The sequence below is a fragment of the Camelus dromedarius genome, chromosome 9 (assembly GCF_036321535.1).
Source record: "Camelus dromedarius isolate mCamDro1 chromosome 9, mCamDro1.pat, whole genome shotgun sequence".
NCBI lineage: Eukaryota > Metazoa > Chordata > Mammalia > Artiodactyla > Camelidae > Camelus > Camelus dromedarius.
Genome location: NC_087444.1, coordinates 79137470 through 79155708, shown reverse-complemented (window position 1 = coordinate 79155708; position 18239 = coordinate 79137470). Strand labels below are relative to the sequence as shown.

At 42.8% G+C, this 18239-nt stretch overlaps 1 protein-coding gene across 1 annotated transcript; it reads right to left on the bottom strand.

The window, feature by feature from the left end:
• Positions 1-13025: 13025 nt before the first annotated feature.
• On the bottom strand, positions 13026-14766 carry USP29 (ubiquitin specific peptidase 29). The gene is given in 9 exon segments (XM_031459270.2): positions 13026-13188; positions 13191-13280; positions 13283-13311; positions 13313-13898; positions 13901-14084; positions 14087-14229; positions 14232-14305; positions 14347-14703; positions 14705-14766. Coding segments are annotated over 9 exon segments (1656 nt in total). The 3' UTR covers positions 13026-13057.
• Between the last annotated feature and the right edge of the window lie 3473 nt (positions 14767-18239).

Here is an 18239-nt window from a genome sequence, read left to right as displayed (position 1 = left end):
TATACAGAGGAAAAAATAATTTGAAAAGATACATGCACCCCAATGTTCACAGCAGCACTGTTTACAATAGCTAAGACATGGAAATAACCCAAATGTCCATCAACAGATAAAGAAGATGTGGAATATATATATATATACATACACACACACATACACACACACACACATATATACACACACACAATGGAATACTACTCAGCCATAAAAAAGAATAAAACAATGCCATTTGCAGCAACATGGATGGACCTGGAGATTGTCATTCTAAGTGAAGTAAGCCCGAAAGAGAAAGAAAAATACCATATGATATTACACATATGTGGAATCCAAAGAAAGAAAAAAAGGACACTATGAGCTCATCTACAAAAGAGAAACAGACTCACAAACATAGTAAACAATCATGGTTACTGGGGAAAGGGGGAGGGAAGGGATGAATCTGGGAGCTTAAGATTTGCAAATATTAACTACTACATATAAAAATAGATAAAAACAAATTTCTTCTATATAGCATAGGGAACTATATTCAATGTCTTATAATAACCTTTAATGAAAATGAATATATGTATGTATATGCATGACTGGGACATTGTGCTGCACACGAGATTGACACATTATAACTGACTATGCTTCAATAATAATAAAAAAAATGGATGTGGTATATAGACAATATATAATGGAATATTACTCAGCCATAAAAAATGAAATAATGCCATTTGCAACAACATGGATGGACCTGGAGATTATCATACTAAGTAAAATAAGTCAGAGAAAGACAAATATATGATATTACTTATATGTGGAATCTAAAAAAAAGACAGATTCTACTTACAAACCAAAAGCAGAGAGACTCATGGACATAGAAAAACAAACTATGGTCACCAAAGGGGAGAGGGTGGGGAGGGCTAAATTAAGGGTTGGGGTTAACAGAGACACATTACTATACACAAAATAGATTAAAAAACAAGAACTTACTGTATAGCACAGGGAATCATATCCAATTTCTTGTAATAACATAATGGAAAAGAATATGAAAAGAAAATATATATGTATGTATGTGTAAAACTGAATCGCTTTGCTGTATACCTGAAGCTAACATTGTAAATCAACCACACTTCAATAAAAATTTTTTTTTAAAAGACATCTAAAAAAAAGGGAATACACATGGTCCAAATGAAGAAATTTAAAATATTACACTAAGGCACTGAAAGGAAAACATGAATATTAGAAAGAGCCCACAGGTAGGAAAGGAAATATCCGGGGACCAGAAGACAAACTGTCTGCTGTGACGCTGGTGACAGAGGGGATGCTAAGTGAGGTGAGGGTAGGGTGGTGAGGGAGGCAGCCCTTTGTAGGACTTTGAGATCTATTCTAACAGAAAGGGAAAACGTTGAGCCACTGAAGAGTTTACTGTCTGCTTTATGCTTAAAAGGGCACCCATTTGGAGAATAAACAGTGCAAGGAAGAGTTAGGAGGCTCATGGAGGGTCAGTAACAAAACCATTCATCTTAAGAAATTCTCTCCGCTAACACTAACTTCAATCCCACGTCCTAACAGTTTTGCAGGATGATTAAAGCAACTTTCTCATACAAATTCTTGCCTTTACCACTGTTGGGGGGCGGAGAATGATGGAAAGATTTTCTTTGATTTTACTCCCTCTCCCCTCAATAGGGGCTGACTGGTAGAATCAGGTCTTTTTTTTTTTTTTTTTTGCTTAAGCATGTTTATGTTGCTTTATATATAATAATCAAATACTGGAAATAACTCAATTGTCAAGAGGAGAATGGATAAACAGATTTGCTATACTTATGCAATACGTATAGGACTTAGTAACTCAAAGAACAAATTTCTAATACATATTTCAATATGGACAGACCTCACAAACCTTTACGTTGAACGAAAGCAGGCAGATGTAATGGAGAACGTACTGCACAACTCCATTCACACCAAGTGTAAGGACACGCAGAGCAAAGCCACGTTGACAGAAATCAGAAGCGCGGCTGTCTATGAGTGTGTGCAGGGACGTCCTTTTTTCTTTAAGACTACTATTTTAAGAAAGGTTTTAGGTTCACAGCAAAACTGAGAGGAAGGTATGGCTCCCCCATACCCCCCCACACGTGCACACCCTGCCCCATCATCCGCATCCCGACCAGAGCAGTACGTTTGTGACAACTGCGTTAAAAATCCTCTGTGTTTTCCCCATTCGTCCCTCCCCTTTCTAGTCAGGTCATTTAAATAATATCCATTTCCGGATATAGTTTGGGAGGAGAGCAAGTGCCTTGCAGGCTACCACACAGAGTCTGGTGTGATCCTTCAGGAGTCAGTTCGACACTCCGTTCCGGAAAGTCGCTATGTCCAGGCAGAGGTTATGTAACAAGTATTTAAATTCCAGACCCAGACGAGGGTGGGGCCTCCCTGGCATGTCGGTCTCATTTTGAGATTTTGAGGGTGTCAGGACAGCTGAGAAGCCCTTGCTGTTGGAGAACACACCCCCGCCCCCCGCCCCAGGCCTGAAGGGCACTTCCTCCTCTGTGAGCCCAAGTTCACACCACTGTTGTCGGCTGACTGAAGCAATTCCAGTAAACCGTTTTCACTTTGCTGGTAGTTTGCAACCAGAAGCAAAGGAAGTTTATGAAGATAAAATGGCATTTTAAAATTTTATTTTATTTTATTGAAATATAGTTGATTTACAATATTGTGTTAGTTTCTGGTGTACAGTATAGTGATTAAATTATACATATATATATTCTTTTTCATTACAGGTTACTACAAAAGCCACTGAATATCGTTCCCTGTGCTATGCAATAGGACCTTGTTGTTTATCTATTTTATATATAGTAATTTGTATCTGCCAATTCCAAACTCCCAATTTATCCCTACCTCCCCTCTTTCCCCTCTGGGAACCATAAGTTTGTTTGTTTGTTTAAACATTTTTGGGGGGTAATTAAATTTATTTATTTATAATGGAGGTACTGGGGACTGAACCCAGGACCTCATGCATGCTAAGCATGAGCTCTACCACTGAGTTATACCTTCCCCCACAAAAAAGTTTGTTTTCTATGTCTGTGAGTCTGTTTCTGCTTTGTAAATATGTTCATTTGTGTCATTTTTTAATATTCCACATATAAGTGATATCATATATTTGCCTTTCTCCGTCTGACTTAGTATGATCATCTCTAGGTCCATCCATGTTCCTGCAAATGGCATTATTTTATTCTTTTTAAATTCTTTTTTATGGCTGAATAGTATTCCATTGTAGAAATATATCACAAGTTCTTTATCCAGTCATCTGTTGATGGACATTTAGGTTGCTTCCATGTCTTGGCTATTGTAAATAGTGCTGCTATGAACATTGGGGTGCAGGTATCTTTTTAAGTTAGAGTTTTAGCCACATATATGCCAGGAGCAGGATTCCTGGGTCATACAGTAAGTCTATTCCTAGTCTTTTGAGGAATCTCCATACTGTTTTCCACAGTGGCTGCACCAGACTGCATTCCCACCAGCAGCGTAGGAGGGTTCCCTCTTCTCCACAGCCTCCCCAGCATACAATGGCATTTTTGACTTTTATTTTTACATCAAAGCTTCTGATAGTTTAAAATATTTCAGTTTCCTGACTTTTTAAAAAACATTGAAAACCAATGTTGAAGAGATTAAAGAATACAACTTCTTACAAACTTTTCTTGTTGTTTTAGTTTTAATCTATTTCATTGGGAGTTCAGTTATTTGGATAAAGACTGACATTTTTTCTTTATTATTTCTTTTAGGATGAAAGATTTTTACTTGCACATAATTTAAAAAATTTCCATTGGAAATAAATTGGCCAGATTAAAAAAAATAAGGTTTCTGAAACTGTAATTCTTCTTAGAGTTCACTAGGTTTTATGGAAATTGTTGTTGAAGAGGTCGGACAGGATTAGCATAGGTGGGCCCCACTGCTTCTGACGGGATACGAGTGCTGTCTGTGGTTTCCTGACTGGATTACACATTGGGATGAGGTGGGTACAGGCTGGTTAAATTTATTCTGATGGTTAACTTCGCTTTTCAGTTCATACATCTTTTCATGGCCAATCCACCCAAGGAGAAGAAGCGATCAGAGGCGGTGGGAACCAACAGGAAACTTTCCACCAGATTCCACTGGAGGTAGGCTGTCCTTTTTTCTTCTTGGAAGTCTTTTTTATTTGTACCTTTGAGTTTTAAGTTTTCACGTTAGAGAGTGGTGCTCCCAGGACGTTCAAAATGCTTTCGGGGGCCTCAGACCCCCAGCACCGCTGGCCCCTGGCCACCCTCAGCTCTCTGTGCTCTTGCAGAGGCCATCCTTGCTCGCCTCATAGCGTTGGCACGTGCGCGTTTCAAAGGTGCGGGTGAACTTCCATTTCCCTTTTTCTCAGTTTAACTCTGATGTGACACATTAACATCGTATCTGTCTCCAGGCAGTCACCTTGCTCTCTTCAGTATTCATTCCATTAATCTGGGGTGTCTTCCTGGAGACGTCTCTCCCGGAGGCTTCCGTGCCCCTGCGGACTCCTTGCTGCCCGGGCTTGTCCCGGGGCCTCCCCTTGCCTGGCCGCCCACGTTGAATCCCGTTTTCTGGAACCCTCCGTCTTGGTTTACTACCTCATTTTGTTTGTTGGCTTCTTCAGTAGTTTCCAGAGAAACAGTACTTGAACACTTAAAAAATACCATGTGCATTTTGCTTTAGAATGATTCTTCATTTAAGTAATTAACTGCCTTTTAAAATTTTATTTATTTAAAAAAGTTTTTGATGGGGGAGGTAATTAGGTTTTTATTTACTTATTTTTAGCAGAGGCACTGGGGATTGAACCCCCGACCTTGTGCATGCTAGGCACGCGCTCTGCCACTGAGCTAGACCTTCCCCCTTAACTGCCTTTTTGACCCAAGATTTTTTTTCAAGAATTTTTACAAAAATGGGAGTAGGACGGTCTTTTGATTTTCTAAAAGAGTTTTTAGAGCAGTTTTAGGTATACAATAAAATTGAGAGAAAGGTACACAGAGTCCCACCCCTGTGTGGCTTCCCTCGTAATCAGCATTAACCAGTCATTACCAGCCAGCGCCCAGAGTTTACCTAAGGGCTCACTTGTGGTGCTGTTTTTCCTCAGATCTTCCTTCCCAAGACTGTCCTGGCTCAAAACGAACAGGAAATGAACAATTTCCAGGTAAGATTTTTTTAAAAAATCCAAATCACCCTCCCAAACAAGCATGTCACCCGTGTTCCCATTGCTCAGGATTAACCTCTGCTAACATTTTGGCATATTTTCCTTCTACCTTCCTTCCTTCCATACCTTTATTAAAAGGTATCACTCAGATTTTTCCTTTCCTATTAAAACTAAAGCATTTCAAGTAAAATGACAGCATCTCTTGACCACCACCCTCACACACCTGATCTGTTGCTAAACTCCAGACATAACAGTACCATGTATGTATTACCCCAATCTACTTTTTAAATTTTATTTAAAAATTTACTTAGGAGGGGTGGGTTTAGCTCAGTGCCAGAAAGCATGCTTAGAAGTCCTGGGTTCAATCCCCAGTCCCTCCATTAAAATACATACATACATACATAATTACCCCCCAAAATTAAAAATAAAATAAATTTTAAAAATTTAAAGAGGACACATACAAACTCTAAGACGTAAAAAGATTTTTAGTTGCTAGCAAAAATCTGGTTTTACAAGTGTGATTTCCAGAGCTCTGACAGTAATAAAATGCTGATACAAGCCCACTGTGGCTGGAGCAGAGAGACTGAGGGGTGCATGGAGTGACCCAGACATTGGTGGGAATCCATCAGATGGTGTCAGACACTGGGATCCATGTGAATGAGGGGTTCTATTTCCCCAAAGCAAGGAAAGCCACTAAATTTGGGGTGGGGGGGGATTGATACTGTCCAGTCTCCATGCTGTGAAAAATAGATTCGAAGGGGTCAGTTTGTTTATTTATTGAAGTACAGTTGATTTGCAATGTTGTGTTAACCTCTGGTGTACAGCCTAGTGATTCAGTTATACATGTATATATACTCCTTTTTCATTGTATGCTATTACAAGGTATTGAATATAGTTCCCTCTGCTATCCCTGGTTGTTTATTTTATATATGGTAGTTTGTATCTGCTAATCCCAAACTCTTAGTTTCTACTTCCCCTCCTCCTTTCCCTTTTGGTAACCATGTTTGTCTTCTGTGTCAGTGAGTCTGTTTTGTAAATAAGTTCATTCGTGTCATTTTTTCTTTTTAGATTTCACATATAAGTGATATCATATGGCATTTTTCTTTCTTTTTGGCTTATTTCACTTAGTATGACAATCTCCAGGTCCATCCATGCTGCTGCAAATGGCATTATTTTATTCCTTTTTTATGGCTCAGTAGTGTCCCATTGTATAAATACACCACAACTTTATCCAGTCATTTGTCGATCGACACGTAGGTTGCTTCCACGTCTTGACTGTTGTAAATGGTGCTGCCATGAACATTGTGGTGCATGTATCTTTTTAAGTTAGAGTGTTTTCTCTGGATAGATGCCGAGGAGTGGGATTGCTGGATCATAAGGTAAGTCTATTTTTAATCTTTTGAGGACTCTCCATACTGCTTTCCACCGTGGCTGCACCAGACTGCATTGTCACCTGCAGCGCAGGGGGCTCCGGAAGGGGTCAGCTTAGCCGCAGCTGGAAGAGGTGGGATGCAAATGCCTGATTCTAAGTCAAAGATGGCAGCGTGGAACAACGAACGGTGCGGAAGATGGAAACGACAGGATAGGTCTGAGAGATTTAGGAAGTAAAATTGATGGGACTGGATAGCAGATTGCAGGAAGGTAGAGAAAGATGGCGGAGGCATGAGTAACGCTGAGCCTTATGACTCACTGGCAAGATATTTCAGGTGCAGTTTATTTTCTACCAGGCAACAGCACCCAGAGAATAACACATGCAATTCAACCTTGGTTCACTGGAAAGACGTTTCTATATCCCAGGCCTCAGGGCCAGCTCTCTGCTGATTAGGAGCCTGTCATTACAGGGAAGAGTGACCTCTGAGGATGTCACGGTGGACTTCACCCAGGAGTGGCAGCAGCTGAGCCCTGGACAGAGGCACCTGTACAGGGACGTGATCTGGGAGAACTACAGCAACCTGATCTCCGTGGGTGAGCACGGATTCCCGGCAGGACAACTCATAAACCTGAAGCCCAAATGGTGTGACACTCACCGTGCCAGGCTCACCGGCTTTGGCTGTTAGGTGCTTTTTGCTTTGAATATGTTCATGGCAGGACTGGGACTGGAGGCATGTGAGATGCACATGTGCTAAATTGAAGGGGCCCTAGGTCTCCGGTTATATAAGGACCCTGAGGATGGAGGCTTCCTTCCTATCTGTGAGTGCCTCTCCCTCTGCCTTGGTCCTGGCCCTGATTTTTGGAAAAGCTTCATCCGTCGGGGGTAAAAAAAAATTAGACATTTCTTTTCGTCTTTGGATTGACTGCCCTTGGACACTCCTAGAAGCTGTGCCTCTCCCAACCAACCCTTCGCCAAAAGTTGACACGCAACACCCCACACTCACAACAAACGCCACACGCAACACTCACAGGCGCCAACATCCAGTGCTGTACCTTCCGTGACCAGGCGGCGAGGAAGCCGTCACACCAGACGTGATCGAGTCGGTTGGAACGAGTCGAGGCGCCGCGGGAGGAGGAAGCAGAAACGCCGAGGGGCCGCAGTCCAGGTGCGTAACCAGGAGAGTGTGTGCCCAGGTCACGTGGAACCCAAAGCTTTTTTTTTTTTTTTTTTTTTTTTTCAATTACTAAGTTATTTTGCCTGAGTGGACCAAAGTCACATGGAACCTTCTATTTTTTAAGGACGGAAGAAACCTCCAGGTGTTTTTATCCACATTTTAGAGAAAAACGTTACACCTCCGTGTTACAGCTCAGCAACCTGGATCCAGGCGAGAGACCAAGCACCACTCAGAGAATTGGAAACCTCAGGTTTATTACGCCAGCGGGCCTAAAAAAGTTAATACTCCAAGCTCTCAATCCCACCTGCAAGTTTACACAGGCCTTTTATAGGCTGCCAGTTTTACACTTTGCAACATCATATGCAAATAAAGTACAACAGAAGTTGACCAACCAGGAACAAGCTTTGTAGAAATAGCCCAGTCAGCAGTGAGCTCCATGCAAATGAAGTACTATAAATGGACCAATCAAAAGGGAAGTGGACCAATCAGCAGTGAGAGTAATAACCAATCTGGAGTGAAGGAAATAACCAATCAGAAGTGAGCTCAGGGAACCAATAGAATTCTAGGTGTAAGTTAGTCGCTTTAGAGGCAAAAAGTGAGATAGAACCTCTGGGCCAGGGAACCAGACGGTGCTAAGAGGAGAGCAGCGGCCCTGCCTAGGGGTCCTGCCCGTCTTTTTATCGGCTTCCTGCCTCACACACAGCAATGTTCTTTAATTTTAATCTGAGTTTTCCTTTACAGTTGAACTTTTTCTCATCTCCTTCTCAGTATCCGTGGGCTCTCACTTGGTCCCTGTGTGCTCAGCTGTAAATCCCCCTGTACTTGAGTGTGTTTTCGTTAAAACGAGGACATTCTCTTACGTGATCCTAGTACCGTGATTAACATCAGGTGCTTAGCACTGACTGCAATGCTGGTATTAATCTATAAACGTCATGTAAGTTTCACAAGTTGTCTCAGTCATGTGCTCTATAGCAAAAGGAATTTTAAAAGGTCTGATCCCAAATTCTGCTGCTGGGAAGGTCAGAGCAGTGGTTGTCTTCCTGGTTGGGTTGAGGTGGCCTGAAGCTTTAAGACCATGTATGTGGGGACACGAAAGGAATAGAGTTTTTAGGAAATGTACTGTCTCTTCGGGATACAGGGACCCACATAAAGGGAAAAGGCCAACAGGGGATCATTAAGGATCACCCCACAGCTGTCTTAGCGACCTCTTTGGCTCGGAGGTGCTTGGTGAAATCCAATCTGATTTGTGATAATTTCGAGTAACATTACAAGTCTGTTTACCTATGATTCTTCTCCTGCCAATTCTATACGCTTATTTTTTTCCATCCCTTGGCATTTTGCTTATTATTTTCTTTTCTAAAGTTAATTTTTATACGTTTCAGAGTCACTTGTACCCACACAGGTAAATTTTCCGCTTGCAATTTCACCAGGCATAGTTTAGTCCTCAGAGTCCTGACCTTGGGATTTCTTTTCTATTCGGACAGGTTGAGGAAACAAGATACTGAGACCCAAAGGGACGTGCCAGTTCATAAAGACAGAGTTAGCTAAGTTTATTATCTAGGAAAAAGCAACCCAGAAGCCAACGTTGTGGGGAACCTGCCAATGACCATCTCCCTACGGTGGGTGTTAAGCTCTCCTTATCTGAGACCAAACCCACAGTGTTTCACAGCGCCCTACCTTCCACAAGCAGCCAGCAGCCGTCCAGTTGTGCTGGCTGTTAGACTGAGCTTCTCTGATGTCCTGTTTTTGATCACTCTTGATCAGCATCGCCTGAGGTTGAGTCCATTCCATCAGTGTTCCTCAACAAGGTTACATTAAGTTCAGTTCCCCCACAGACATTAGACCTGAAACCAAAACAATCCCTTTAATAGCTTCTTTATGACATTTCATTTTGATCATGTGAGTGGAAAGAGTCATACAGGACATTTCTTTGTATTCTGTTTTGGAAAAAGACGGGCATGCAAGAGCAGATTTGGAGATTCCAGGATGCAAAGCAGAGTCACAAGACAGAAGTTGCATCGATCAACAAGGAAACACTGACTGAGCAAAAAGGCATTGAACGTGACAGACGTGAAGAAATGTTTCTGCCGAGCACAGATGGTGGTCCTTCCAGACTCAGACTTCTTGAATGTGACCCATTTGTAACACATTGGAAACGTAGTTTAGATGTGAAAAGCTATGCAAAAAATAACTCTTCTAATAGAGAAAAGTACTTGGCAATAATCCATCCACGTTTATAGCAAAACAATTATGTAATGCCCATTGAAATCGTACCTTCAGAGTCACCCAGGACACAGACTGGTGAGAAATCCTGTGGACGTTATAAATGTGGAAGAGAATTCCGGGGGAGGTGTAGGCTCACTAAACATCACAAAACCGATGCAGAAGGAAAATCCTATAAATGCGATGAATGTGGAAAAGTCTATAAGCAAAAGCCAAATCTCATTCAACAACAGAAAACTCACACCGAAGAGAAACCCTATGAATGTAAACCATGCGGGACAGCCTTTTCCTGGAGGTCATCTTGCATTAATCATATGAAACTTGTGTCGAGAATTCTCATTGTGTAGAGAAAACCTATGAATGGGATGAATGTGGAAAGTTGTTTAAACAGAGCTCAACCTTCAGTCAACATAAAAAAATTCACACAGGACAAAAACCCTGCAGCTGTAATGACTGTGCAAAACTTAACCTTACAAGTCAGATCTTGTGAAACACCAGAGAACACACACAGGAGAGAAACCCTATAAGTGTAGCACATGCAAAAAGGCCTTTTCCCAGAAATCAAACGCCACTGATCACGACAAAATTCATGCCAGGGAGAGAGCTTATGCTTGCCATCTCTGTGACAGGACCTTCGTCCAGAAGAAAAATCTCATTCAACACAGAAAAATCCATACTGGGAAAAAAAACCCTATGAATGTACTAGATGCGGGAAAGCTTTCTTCCAGAAGTCAGACCTTCGTACTCATCAAAAATTCACAGTGGGGAGAGAGCTTATGAGTGTAATGAATGTGGAAAACTCAGTCTCAGTTTGCATGAAAAACCCACACTGGACGAAAACATTATGAATGTTCTGAATGTGGGGAAGCCTTCCTTGACAAGTCACATCTTGTTAGACACCAGAGAAGAACCCACAACAGACAGGAACCCCACGCACAGTAGAAATATGGGAATGTTGTGGGGGGGTTACAGCTCAGGGGTAGAGCACGTGCTTAGCGTGCACGAGGTCCTGGGCTCAGTACCTCCATTAAAAAAATTAAAAAACATGGGAATGTTTTTGCTTATAGGTTATCCTGGAACAGTCACCCAGGAATTCATACTGAAATGCTCTGCAAGGAGGCTTTATCTGAGGACAGTGTGAGGATATGGTCTTTCCTTTGAAGACTGACTTAGCTTACTTGTTCAGCAAATATTTATTTAATGCCTTTTGTATACCAAGGACTCTTTTTGAACACTGGAGATGTAGCCCTAAACCAAGTTGCCAAAACTGCTCATGGAAGCTTTGTTCTAGTGAATAAGAACTATGGTATCCACGTTTTTAAAATGTTAATACTTTCACAAACTGGGGATAACACGCAGAAGAAAACGTAACCCCATAGTGCCGGATCAGTGATATGCCCTGGATTGACTGTATGTTTTATTTGGGAACGTGTTCTGTCACATGAATAAATTTAGCAACCCAGAAGAAAACACCTGATACATCTACACAGTTGGGAAAGAAAAAGGTGCAAGTAGACATTTCTCACTGTAACGTTCTCTTCCCCCATCCCACTTCGCTTGGTTTTCCAACAGAAAGTGGGGTCAATTTTTCTCACTTGGTGAGTGGGAGAAAAAAAAGCCAGAACGGTGGGCTCCAGCCCTTCCGAGCATCGTGGTTCCTGGACCCAGTCTGTCCATGGGATGTGTGCATCCCTGCCATTCCCCGCCGCACGGTGTCTCACTCCCAGGTCTCACACGTGCGTGTCTGCTCGGCAAAACCAAGGCCGCGTGTGGACCCTGGGATGAAAGCTAGCCTTGAAAATAACGTTTTTAGCTATCCTGTCTTTGCAACGCAAGGCATGCTGGAAGAGGATCAAAATGGGTGTTAGATTAAATCTCTCCCATACTCCCTTCCACAGTCTAGCCCTGAAGATGGGCCTCTTCCAAACTTTGAATTCCAAATGATGGCAGAAACAACACCTTCCTCCCTGAGATCATACAGCCGTCCCTCATCTGAATCCAAACACGCTCACCCTGTTCCCAAATGGGGAAGTGAAAAGCCTTCTGGGTCCCTCCTTTCCCCGAGTTCAACTACCACCTCGTCTTTATGTCTTGCAACTGGGAGATGAAAACTTAAACACCAAACAAACAAACAAACAAAAACCCACCACAGATGTCAGAGTCGGGGAAAGAGATAAGAATGAAGTGACATTTGGGTGAGATGGATGAACTGAGAGAGATGTTGTCAAGGGAAAAGTTATGCTTGGTGCCCGAGTCCTCCTTCCTCTCGTGGGTGTGAGCTCATGCTTGGATTTCATCAACTTCTTTCTTCAGGGGCCCATCCTGTGGTCCCTTTGCCACCTGCCCGTGTTTCTAGGAGCTAAATGGTCTTTATCTTGTTGAGGGGAGTCCAGTCCTTGTTCCTCAGGAGACTGAACCTTACCTGTCTCACCTCATCTTCCGTTAACTTTTCATCTCCAGGCTGGGCAGCAGCAGCCACCCCGACCCCCTCAATTCTAGGCATGTCCTCTGATGTCAGACCAACCGACTCAGGCCCCGCCGCACGCCTGCCGGCGTTCGGAGGCCATATGGAGGGGGCAGGCTGGGTGGCTTAGGGGACAGAGCGCGCTGCTGCGCGGCCTGCAGGCTGCAAGTCTGTGGTCAAGGCAACAGAAGGGTGGAACCTTTCTGAGCCCACGAGGGGAGGATCTGTTCCAGGCCTCTCTCCTTGGCTTGTAGGGGGCCACCCGTCCTCTCTCTGCGTCCTTCCTTTGTCTTTCCTTTGTGTGTGTCTGCGTCCAAGTTTGCTCTTCTTACAAAGAGCCAGTAATATTGGATTAAGGCCCACCTCACTGACCTCAGTTAAACTTACGGACCCCTGTGAAGACCCTGTCTCCAGATACAGTCACGCTCTGAGGCACTGGGGTTAAGACTTCAAACATGAATTTTTTGCTAAGAGACACATTTCAGCCCATAAACAAGGTCAAAGCGACAGGAGACAGTCTCAACTTCTATTCCGTGCGGCATTTGTCCCCACTTACGTAGGCTTTCTTCCCTGGGTGCTAAGCCGTATACCAAAAGGCCCTCATTTGCAGGAGCAGGAGGTAAGTATTTTGCAAGTGGGTCAGAATAGAGAGAAATGTCACCACCACTTCCACCCCTTGGCTCCTGGTGCATTACGGGCAACAGGAAAAGGTGGTTTGGTGCTCTCACTGCAACGAGAGGACGAGCTTAGGCATCTGGGGATATCCACCTGCTGGTTATCTTCCACCGCAACCGAACATCATTATAGCTACAGCGCTTCCGATGAACGCCGAGGACCCCGGCAAGCCCGCTGAAGCTGTGCCCTGCGACATGCGCTTCTTACAGTCACGCTCAGGTTCCTCCTCTCTAAAGATCAAAAGAGTTTTGAGTGGAGAAAGGAAGCAGTTTTGGTTCTTGGGGTAGGTTGACAGAGAGATAATTACTTGGTTCTCTCTTCAGAACAAGCTGTCCACAGGCTTTGCAAATAACGGAGCGCTGAAATTCAAACTCAAAATTAGCAACAACAGGACAAACAGGCGTTGTGGTGGCAGCATGACCAGCATACATCTGTGGAGAGGAATTTTCATCCGCAGTTTCTCGCTCAGTCTTCAAAGTGGTGTTTAAGTTTTCCATGTTGGCTTTCAGCTGATCTAAACAGTAACCTAAAAACTCACGAGCGTCACTCTGCAAGCTGCCAGAGAATGTCCCTGAAACGGCACTTTCAATATTTACAAGCAACTCTTCCTTGATCCGCATGTTAAAAATGTCCTTTAAAACAAGTCGCTGGCTCAAGTGAATCGTAAGAGTGTCAAAGGGGATTTTCTCCCAGGGGACGCCCCGCATGAGGAAGGCATCAACAAATGATGGAATTGCAAATAGTGACTGTAAATGTGCATCCACGTAACAAGTGTTTCCCGAACTGGGGGAGCCTGGCCATACTTGTTCTGGGTGAGTGTCATGGGCACCTGGGGTCCATTCCGTCATGGGCCATCATGGCTGTGTATCTGTTCTGATGGAAATGCCAAACTTCTTTTGGAAGAGACACCCTGGATTGAAAGAACAGTCTCATCTAAGTTAGGCTTTTCAGCAGAAGTAGTCCTGCATGAAGGTCCACGTTTCGAATTTCTGTGCTTTTCCTATGCTTTTTTTGATCTTGTAATTGCAATGGTTTCTTTCTTTTGCTGCTCATATGCTCAAAGGAGTCTGTCTTCAATTTCTTGTTTAGTACACGGTTGTTTTCTTTCAGGGAGTCCTCATTCATCTCAGGACCAGATGATAGCATTTTTTCCTCTTCCCGCCTTGGTTTTCTAGTAGCCCTGTTCTGCCAGGCATTGGTGATTTTGACATTAACAAAGGTACCTTCTGGGGGATAATGCTCCATTTTCTTTTTCTGTATTAAAGGATCCATGACTTGGCTTGTCACAAACTTTGTAAAATGGAGTTTTGTCAATTTTCTCCTGTGTATTCCTTCTGACAAAAACACCCCAGTCACTATCAGGTTTCATGGGTGGTTGGAATTTGTTTTGACAGACTGTGTCCAGAAATGTCTTTAACGGTTCAGCATCCCTGTAGTATAATTTGTCAATAGACAAGGAGCTATTGTTTTGCAAGGCTGAATTCAAGTAACTTTGCCTTTTTCCACAGTGTCTAAGGACCACACGTATAATATTATTGCTTAGCTGGAAAACTCATAAATTCTTCATAGGTGAAAATAACTAGCTGATTTCTTTCTCTCATTCCGCTGTTTCAATGGATGCATCTCTCTTTACTTGTCTCAGTCTTCTTGCTCCAAATTTGCACAAAAGCAGGTATCTTTAGAGAACTCATCCTTTCTTTACAAATAAAAATTTTGTAACATAAAGAAAAAAGTACACATATACGCTTTAATCTAAAATGTATTATCGGTGGTGGAAAACCCTATGTAATAATATTCTTTTAGTATCTCCTTAGGCTTTGGGTAAAAGACACTTTGGAGGAACTACTTACATTCTGAAGCGATGCCACCTCTCCAGAAGATGTCGGCTCAGAATACACGCTTTCTTAGGGGAGCTGTTAGGAGGGGGGGATGTTGAAGAATGGCTTAAAAAAGTGGATAACTAATATTATCACAGTCATGCCACTGAATTTAGGTAAGCCAAGGGGAATTTTGACGTCAGGTTCTGAGTTTTCATTCCTGTGGCATTCAGTTTTATTAATCATAGCATGGTTTAGGCAGGATGAGGTGAACTGACAAGTCAAACCTGAGTTGTGTAGCTGGGGAGAAGAGGAGGCTTAAGATCGGTTCCCTAAACACATTCTTGAGGGTTATTTGTAGATCTATACAACTTTCCGTCTGTAAAATGCAATTGCGTTCTTTTTCTGAGACAAAGTGTAGCCTATTCATTCATATTTCATCAATCCTGTCCTAACTTGACTTTTCTCTTTTATTTGCCAACATTTTCTTCTTACCCAAATGATGTCTCTGTTCTAAGTCCCACTAATTATCTGGCACATCCGCTTACCACAAGTCCTCACATTTGTCTTGATCCATTCTTCATACACTGATACAATATTTAACCAATTACTACGTGACACTCTGCAGTGGCAAGGGCTGGTTGATCCTTAAATAATCATCCTTACCCTGCAACGGGGGATAAATCAGCACTCCCTGCCATCCAGTGGAACGGGAGTGCTGAAGGACTGCTACAGGGAAAATTGGGATACCGTTAGGAAGACTCGGTTGGGAGAGGTGTAAATGCTGGGTGTGCAGCCAGCAATGTCAAATACACAGGGAGGAAGGGAATGGGGTAAGACGGTGAGCAGAGAGAGCAGATAATTACCCAAATTCAGAGAAACAGAGAGACACACATCTCAAAGCAGAAACAGAGAGGTTTCAGAAAGATTAAAACACATCTCTCCTAATTTTACTTCCTCCCCTCACTCATTTGCCCATATCCTTTCAGGCAGTCAGGAAGGCCTGCTCGCATCTGACACAACGATTTGAGAAAAAACATCAAAGCCCCAAATGAAACCAACATAAAAACTGTCCTTGGCCCATGTGTGGTTCATCCCAAAGAAACCCGAGTCACTTTGGAGAGCTGCCCTTTGTCAGATTTGGGCACAGTGTTGACTACCAAGGCTGCTATGAGAAAAAATAACCTACCTAATTTTCAACCCACCCACCTCCAAAGTCCTATAAATTAATCCAATCTTGAAAAACATTCCTTAACACTCTTCAACCCTGTCATCCAGATCAGATCAGTGTAGCACAAGCCTACCACGGATTAGTTGACTTGTAACTCTGCCACAACCAACCTAACAATATTTAATATTTGAGAAACCGTAAGCTTTATAGATCTCTAACTTAAAGCCTTGATCTGACTTTACTTGGTCGAGAACTTGAAGCATCTGGAATTGTGTTTGTTTGTTGTTACACAGACTATATTAAGTTACCAGGATGCCTTATCTGGGGAAATTTAAGGCTCAGTTGTTTGGAAGAAAGGGAGTTATGTAACACTTATTCAGGTTGAGGTGGGGCGCCCCATAAAACAGACCGCCAGGGCCACTACTCTCCTGCCAGCACCGTCCGGTTCCCTGGCCCATAGGCTCTATCTCACTTTTTGCCTCTGAAACGGCTTACTTCTAGGAAAGTGGAACTTGCCCCTAAAATTCTGTTGGTTCCCTGAACTCACTCCTGATTGGTTATTCCCTTCACTCCTGATTGGTCCATTTGTAGTACTTCATTTGCATGGAGCTAACTCCTGATTGGTTACTTCTCTCACTCCTGATTAGTCCATTCCCCTCACTCCTGATTGGTTATTTCTCTCCCTCCTGATTGGTCCATTTCTACAAAGCTTGTTCCTAATTAGTAAACTTTTGTCATACCTTATTTGCATATGATGTTGCAACATGTAAACTGGCAGCCTATAAAAGCCTGTGTAAACCTACAGATGGTTCCAGAGTCTGGAGTGTTGACTCTTCTGGGCCTGCTGATGTAAACCCGAGTTCTCCAACTCTCTTGAGTGCTGCTTGGTTTCTTGCTTGGATCCAGGTTGCTGTCACACCTGAGCTCTAACACTGAGCTGTAACACGTTTTTCTGCAACAAGGTCTATTGTTTGCTGCATATTTCTCTATATGATTTGCTTACCTCAATGCAATTTAACTTTGCAAGTGACCATGTGATATTCAATTTTATTACTATTTAACAGGTAGGGAAACTGAGGTCCAGATATATGAGATTAAGAGACTTTTTTGAGTCACTCAACTAAAGAAACAGAGGTGCATAATCAGAAATGACTACTGTGAGTGACTGTCCCTGTTGCTTCAATATAGGGCACTAACAGTGCGGGGCCCCATACCACAGAAGAAAGAAAATCTTCCATAATGATAAGTAAGGTGTCTTCAATTTCCTGAGCAATCCTAACATAGTGTCTAGAGTGTGAAAAGAGGTCACTGGAGTGTGTCACTGCCGCCCCTCCCCATTTCGTTCTGTTGGTCACTTAGCTGCTGAAAAATGACTCTAGCGCCCCTGTCTGGGAATTTACCTTCACTGGAGCTTAAATGCGATGAAAGGAGGAGTCTTCAGAACTACAGCCCATCAGTTGTTCCCCGAGGTGAGATCAGTAACAGGTCGTCTTCATCGTTTGGGCTTTCAATGTGTGCTCCTTTCTGGAAATGCCAGTATTTAGTGCTGTAGAGAGTGGAGAGCCACTCCCAAGTCAAAACCCGGAATCAGACTTTCTTAATCCGCAGTTCATCCCCACAAAGGTTGGAGGATGAGACGCCCGTTACTGCAATATCCGCAGGAGCTTTAGAGCCAAACGCTACCCGCCTCCAACACCCAAAGCAGCGAACTTTGAACAAGACTGGCGGGAACTTACAGCTGGAGAGCGGCCCAGGGCAAGCCGGTCAGTGGCTTTTATTTATCAGCCCTAGGCGGCTCTTAACTCCTCATTCCCAAGATTGACAGCCCTGGATTGATTGGGTTATCTTGTAGAGAGCTAAAGATGTGTCTTTTGTCTAGAAAAGGTTAGCTGCTAGACATATTTTACTTTATTTCAATTTATAACTTTAAACTTCTATTTTGAAATCATTGCAAAGGTTAGTAAAAAGAACTTTCACAACTCTTCACCTAAATTCACCAACGGTGGGTCTTATGCCAAATTTATGTACTTTATTTCTCTCTCTTTACGCATATCCTGAACGACCTGAGGGTAGATTGCAGACATCATGTTCCTTTACCCCTTAATTCTTCAGTGTGTATTTCCTAAGAATGTAGCTATTCCCTTACATGCCACAAGTATCAAATACTGAAAATTTT